Here is a 7,785-nt window from a genome sequence, read left to right on the forward strand (position 1 = left end):
GTTTTTTGTTTTATTTAATTATTTAAACCCCTTTTTAACATAATACACACATCCCCACTACACCCATTTTAGAAAAACGCCAAATAATATCCCTTACTGACTGGACTGCCACATGGCAGAAAACACCCAAGGATGGAGGTATTATTCACCCTTACCACTACGCATGGTATTACAAAGGAGCATTCAGATTTACAGTGGTGAGTCAATATCTATCTAGATTTTTATGTTTTTCATTGCAATATTGGACATATATAACCCTCATCGTTGATATAAGAGACGTCTTCTTGTTTTTTTTTTAAACGGTCAATAAAAACTTTATTCGATATCTAGCAAGGCGCTAGCGCCAAACTTACATCCACCGGTTACATTTGCTGCACCAAAACAGAAAAAAATACAGACAAAACAGAAAAAAATACAGACAAAACAGAAAAACAAAGGCTAACAGTTAGCCGAACCCAGCCCAAAAAACTTCAACCATTATCTCTAAATATATCAAATCTCCACCAATCTTCCCATGTCAGCGTTTGGTCCTTGGCCCTTGATTTTATCCAGAGGAAACTCATGCTTTTAACCTCTTCGATTACCTTACTAGCCAATGCTTGATGACCCCTGAACATAAAATCGTTCCTAGCCTTCCAGATGCTCCATATAACGACAAGTACAATGGCATGAAAAGCTTTCTTCTTCTTGGCCGAGCCGCCGACAAACGAGTGTCATCCAGAATGTCGTGAAGGCTGAAAATGATTTGAGATGGAAGTCTACTCCACTGAAAAACTGCAGCCCAAACCATCTGAGCCAACCCGCAAGATGTGAAAATATGGTCACATGTCTCTGGATATTCGTCACAGAATATGCTCTCCAAATGTTGTATCGGAACCCCTCTTCTTGATAACGCCACCCTTGTCAGCAGCCTTTCACCCACAGCTCTCCAAGTGACAATCCCAATCTTTTTTGGATTTTGACTATTTTTACTTCATCCTCGACCTATACATATGTGCACGCCTATGCGTATGTGTTAAAAATATCTCATTTGTTTGTTTGAATTCGAATTATGTTCTTTCCTCAAACCTGGTTATATAATTTCCCTAACAATCTTCTCATAATAGGCCAAGATTTTTTCCCAGGTTATATTTCAATGTTTAGCTAAGTTGTATTAATGATTATGTAGTACATGAGTAGCAGTGTTATATGTTAACTGTGTAATAATGTGTAAATTAAAGTGAAACATGTTATATATTTTGTAAGTCATCATATATACCAAAAATCAGTATTAAAACTTGTTATAACAAAAGGTAAATAATGAGGTGTTCTGGTAAAACAATTCACCTTGATGACCTTAATTATATTAAATGATATTATTTATAAAATCATATTGTTTTATATTACAAAAGAAAATAAAGGATTTAAAAGAATGAAGAAATGGGCCGATGTTGGCCCGATGTTAACTGGATTTAGAAACAAAGTTGATAATACCCAAAAATGGACTCGAATCCATATTTCCTATATTTACATCTAGAATGAGGGGGAAGTTCCCCTTTTCAGGGGTGGTTGGCCTAGCTTTTATTTTTTGGCTTATGCTTATATTTTAAAGTAGTTCATAGCTTATTTTCTATTATTTGATAAGCTCTTTTTTTAAGTATTTTGATTAGCTTATAGCTGATTTTATATCATTTGCCCTTACAAAATGAAGCTTCTTCAAATAAGCTTAAAAACCATCTTCAAATAAAATTCTTCAAATTAGCTTATATAAGCTAATAAGCATAACCTTAAAAAGCTAAACCAAACACCAAGTTAAGCTTATTTTGTAAAAAAAGCTAAAAAAGCTATAAGCTTTGTCAAAAAGCTAGGCCAAACACCCCCTCAATTGGCTGAGATTTTTTTTTAAACGTGAACTTCAATAAAAACAGCCGAACCCGCAAACTGGGACGGACAAAACAAACAAACTACATATTTACAAATTTACACCAGTCTCCCCAGTCTAACATACCTTTCTTCTCCCTATGCTTGAACCAAAAAAAACTAACCGTCCTAACCTCGGTAAAGATGTCATCGACACTACTCCTCTTGCCGTTGAATCTGAGACAGTTTCTAGCCTTCCATAGACACCAACATGCCGTAATCACAATACCTTGTATAGCCTTTCAATTGGCTGAGATGGACGTCCATCAATGGCATCACAAATATGGGGGAATGGTGCAACGCCTTTTATATTTACATTTACAATACATACAAACATAAGTTTGTAATGTCAGCGGGAATAGTTGTGTTTGTTGGTTGGCCAAAAGTGGCGGCCAACTTTTCGTTCTTTTTTATTTTTACATAAAATAGTTATTTATAGGCCCTGTCGAATTACGATTTTATCTCCTGTTTAAAATAACGATCTTGCCTCCTGGCAAATTACGATTTTATCCCCTGTTTAAAATTACGATCTTGCCTCCAGTTAGAAATTAAATTTATGCTTTGCCCCCAGCTTAAATTTACGATTTTGTCTTGGTTAAAAAAATTATACTTTTGCCCGCCGCTACAATCCTGCCAAATCACAATTTGGTTCCCAGTTTAAAATTACAATTTCGCCCCAATTCAAAATAAATTTTTTGTTTTGCCCCCAGCTAAAAATTACGATTTTGCCCTCACTAAAAATATTACGATTTTGCCCCCAGTTCAAAATAAAAAAAATGGTTTTGCTCTCGGTTCAAATATTATTTTACCTCCATTTTAAAATTACGAGTTTATCCAGGCTGAAAATTGCAATGTTGCCATAGTTTTTTTGGGCAAAATTATGGTAGTGTTTTATTTTACTTGGTTTACTCAATTTAGTTTTTATTTGTGCCAAACAGCTACCTAACACTCGCTAATTGGTCCTGACAAATTATTGTTTTGCCCCCAACTGTAAATTACACGCTTGCCATCGTTTTAGTTTTTTTTTATCATAACTATGATAGTGTTTTTCTTTATTTGGGTAACTAGATGCATCTTTCTTTTATATCGTGTTATAAGTAGCATGTATAACTAACCGAAATAAATGCGTACATGTTATTAAACTAAGAAACATTTGGTTTAGCGCCCCGTAACGCGGGCGGCGCATAACTCTAGTTTATTTACATCTAGAATAAGAGGGAATAGTTCCTTTTTTTAATTGGCTGAGATGGCGGCCATCAATGGCATCACAAATATGGGTGAATAGTGACAGGTTGTTGTCTGACACTCTCTTATTGGTCTGGGTATTTACGATTTTACTCTAGTTTAAAATTACGAATTTGCCCTATGTTCAAAGTTACGATTTTGCCTCTGGTTAAAAATTACAGTATTGACATCGCTTTACCTTCTGGCAAATAACGATTTTACCCCATCCTAAAATTAAAATTTTTCCCCATCGTTTTACTTTTTTTAAAGGTGTGTGAGGGAATAGTGTCAGGCTACTACATGACACTCCCCCATTAGCCGGGTATGTTACGATATTACCCCCAGTTAAAAATTACGAATTTGCCACTGTTCAAAATTACAATTTCGCCCCTGGTTCAAAATTACAATATTGTCATCGCTTTAGCATTTGCCAAATTACGATTTTACCCCCGGTCAAAAAAATACAATTTTGCTCCCAGATAAAAATTACTGTATTGCCACCGTTTTAGTTTTTTTAGTAAACTATAGAATTGTTTTGTTTTAATTGGTTGACTCGATTTATTTTTTTCGTGTCAAAGAGCTGCCTAACACTCGCTCATTAATCCTTACAAATTACAGTTTTGCCCCAAGCTCAAAATTACAGTCTTATCATCGTTTTAATTTTTTTAACAAAATTATGATAATGTTTTTTAATTGGTTAAGAAATATTCGGCCTACTCTCGCAACGCGGGCAGGGAATCAAGTACTTAGTATATAATAACCATTTGGTTAGTTTTTTTTTGCTACATTAGCCAAAGAAGCCTCTATTTCTAAAATATTTACGAAAGTGTCACACTTGAATTTTCTTTTAACCGTATACAACAATAGAGAGGAAAATTGTGAAAAAATGAGTTTAAACCTGTAGCCTAGGGATGAGCAAAGCGGTATCCGATACCGAACCGATACCGATACCGCCTAATCCGATCCCGAATTTCACCCAAACTAGGTACCGATACCGATACCGAAACATGTCGGTTCGGTATCGGTACGGTACGGTATCGGTATTTTGAGGGTCAGTATCGGTATAATACCGATACCGTACCGATACCGAAAACGCCAAAAAGTGGATACCGATCGGGATACCGAAAAAATTCGGTATTGGTATTTCGGGATCGGTATGGGATCGGTATTCGGTGGCATATGCTCATTCCTACTGTAGCCTGAAGATCTTTTGTTTGGTTTGGGCTATTTTTCTTGCCTGTGCATATATATATATATATATATTATCCCTCTATTAATTTGGAAAAAGCTTTTGTGAGTAGGTTATACTGTTCAATTTTGTACAAGTCTTTAAAGCTTTGTACAAGAGACTTAAGCATGAGTGTCATTGGTTTAAATGATAATTACTTTCTATCTCTTTCTCTCATCTCTCTCTCACACATCTTCATGGTAAAAGAAATTGTTTTCTCTCCTCATCTTTTCCGGCCACTGTGCACCAGCCGGCCGTCGGGCAACGTGGTTCCATCAGCTTCGTCATCTATGGTAACAACGAAGTAGCGAATTCAATGCACGATGCTTTATGTTTGACACAGATGAGTTTTGCTTTCTGCTGCCAAGTTTCTGTTCTTTTACGTTCTTATTTTCTATGCATCAATTGCTTTTTCTTTGTGGTCTTCGTCTGTAGCAACTGAAAACGAGAGAGGGACGATTTCAAGAGTGGGCAGGGACGAAAACGAGTATAGCATTGGTGGATCTACAACGCGGTTAATCGATTCCGAAACCCTCTTGATTGGGGAACGTGGTATGGTGTAATTTGACAGCTAATTCAGATTTTTTTGCAAAACTAGGTGGATTGAGCAAGAAAAGAGTGCCATTAGGTGGTCAAACTAATTGTTTTCAGATTTAGGTTAGTTGCTGTATGAAACAGCGACTTTCATCAAGCTTTTCTGCCAAATCTTTAAAAGCTGCAAAAGCTCTGCAACCATACTGAAAGGTCGCTGTTTGATAATTCAACCTACTAAAAGTCGCTGTTTGATCCTACAACCTACTGAAAGTCGCTGTTTGATAATGAAATGTTGATGAAAGTCGCTATTTGATGATGCTTTCTTGATGAAAGTCGCTGTATGATGATGCTTTCTTGTATAAAGTCGTTGTATGATGATGCTTTCTTGTTTAAAGTCGCTGTATGATGATGCTTTCTTGTTTAAAGTCGTTGTATGAAGATACAATGTTGTTTAAAGTCGCTGGATGATGATACAATGTTGCATAAAGTCGCAGAATGATATAGTTTTCTTAATAAAATAACTTTCATGTGCATGGCAGAATTTTAAATTGGAGCTATTTGGCTACGAAATGGTAGAATTTACATACAACTTTTGTTTGCACTAGGTCACTGTTTGACCTTGTCTTTTTGCAGCACTAAATGTGAGTGGTGAAATTGAATTTCTGGCCATACAGTAACCTTGCATGTAAAGATGATATGACTAAACCCTAGGGTCTCTCACATGATATGGAATCAAGCCTGCAAACTTTAATAGGTTTGTGTAAGAAATCAACTGTAGTGTAAGAAAAATTTTGTGTTTCAATATGAATTCGAAAACTGATGCACAGAATGAAGTCTTTAGATTTGAATATAAAGCAAAGCACTCGAGATACATTTTCAATATCAAACGAAGCTTCAATCCTTTCATTATCGATAAATATTCAGTCAACTTTGATCAGCCGAAGATGAATTTTGAATGTCATCCTGGTCCTCTTAATGCATCGGTGTTGTTCTTGGACAAGAATCACCGGGCGTTTGAGGTATTCAAAAATCCAACAGAGTATAGTAACCCAATAAATATTAGACGATCAGATCAAGCGTTCTGGCAGCATATGAAAGAAAATCCGGTTGGTCGAAGGGTAGAAGGTTTAATACATGCAGCAGGATTCAGCGGGATACTGCAAATTGGGTACCGGTATGTAGACCATGCCTTAATAACTGCGTTGGTTGAGAGGTGGAGGCCAGAAACTCACACGTTTCACCTTCCTTTTGGAGAAACCACTGTGACATTACAGGATGTCAACGTGTTGTGGGGGCTACCAATAGATGGGTTGCCTATATCTGGGGCTGACACTGGTATGTCAGTGTATACTGTAAGTGACAAGTGTCAAGAGGTGTTGGGGTTTACCCCTGAGGAAGGTGATGTGAAGGGCAGAAGGGTTAAGTCCTCCCAAGTTTTACAACAAATAACGTCGAATTTTTCTGAAAACCAAGCATCAGATCAAGACTGCATTTTTCGTGCACGTCAAATAATATTTTATTTGATAGGGTGCACAATCTTACCTAATAATGCAAACCACCTGATTGATGTCAAATTTTTAGAATTTCTCGTAGACTTGCCTGCATGTTCGGGATATAGTTGGGGCAGTGCTGTGTTAGCTCACCTTTACAGAAACCTTTGTAACGCTGCAGCACCTAATGCTATAGCCATTACTGGCCCAGTTGCGCTTCTACAAGTGTGGGTTTGGGAGAGGTTTCGTTGTTTTGCTCCTGCTATTGCCGGGTTCCAGTATAATGCCCCGTTAGCTGCTCGGTAGTGTGAATTGGAAAGAATTAAATTTATTATTTGGATGCTGTTGATTTTTACCTAAACGGGGATTCCCCTTTTTGTTATTCTCGCTTTTTAGGGGAAATACAGCTACCTAGAAGCTTTTGGGGTAGCCTACTAGGCTACGAATCTAGTGCATGCCTAAATGACATTGTAAACCCAATCCTACCAGTATTAATTTTGATTATACAAATCACTGATTAGATATATTATTTTTTATGGCAGCATGTTCAAGCGTGGACGTTAAGGCTGATGCGGCTACGACAGTCTAAACTTTTAAAAGACCCGTCAAGGAAATCGCGTTGGACGGTTTTACCTCCGCAATTTTATGAAGACGTGTGTTATACGAAGGATTGTTTAAGAGCGGTAGACATGGCGGGAAGGAAGGAACCGTACCCTCCATTTTGGGAGGTAGATTATTTGTATATTCCGATATGGATTAAGCAGGAGGACTGGTTACTATTCCGTGTTGATATGTTTAACATGGAAATAACACAATATTGGACTGATAAAAGATGGGGAAATGAAAAAAGACGGCTGGTTGAAAACGTGATGGACATTTTTCCAATTTTCTTCAAGCATTTTCTTGACCAAATCCACTATTGGCGAAACTCGAGATACTGCACAAAGAAAAAAGTTTCATTTGGTTTTGTTCAAGATAGTGTGCCTCAGGACAATGGTAACATTGCTAATTCAGGGGTGCTTGTCTGTATGATGATGGAGAACCTTGTAAGAGGCAAGTCACTCATTGATGAAACTGACGTAGAAGAGACTTGTATCAACTACCGTCGCCACATGGCTAACGAGCTTTATAGATGGCGTTGTATGTAGGATGAATGTTGTTTTTGTTTATGAATTGTGCTTTCGTACTTTCTTTATAATAAAAATTTAATGTTTCCTCATATTCCGACATATTTGGCTTTTTGACAAAAAGGGCCAACCTTGCGTTTTCTGGGTCTGTTATCTCACCGGTGCGTCGCAGTTCGCCGTCACCGGGTTTCTTCTTGTCGTATGCTAGGGTGAATAAGGACTTGGGGCAGTGGCGTCGTCTCGCCGGAGGTCGTTTCCTATCGTTTTGGGGGGGGGGGGGGGC

General features: G+C 37.5%; 1 protein-coding gene across 1 annotated transcript; it reads left to right on the plus strand.

The window, feature by feature from the left end:
• The first annotated feature begins 5,688 nt into the window (after positions 1 to 5,688).
• Positions 5,689 to 6,681, plus strand: LOC110906974 (serine/threonine-protein phosphatase 7 long form homolog). Its single transcript, XM_022152021.1, has one exon. It carries the CDS (start codon positions 5,689 to 5,691, stop codon positions 6,679 to 6,681), a length of 993 nt encoding a protein of 330 aa, XP_022007713.1.
• The last annotated feature ends 1,104 nt before the right edge of the window (positions 6,682 to 7,785 follow it).

Source organism: Helianthus annuus, chromosome 14 (genome assembly GCF_002127325.2).
Source record: "Helianthus annuus cultivar XRQ/B chromosome 14, HanXRQr2.0-SUNRISE, whole genome shotgun sequence".
NCBI classification, from domain to species: Eukaryota; Viridiplantae; Streptophyta; class Magnoliopsida; order Asterales; family Asteraceae; genus Helianthus; species Helianthus annuus.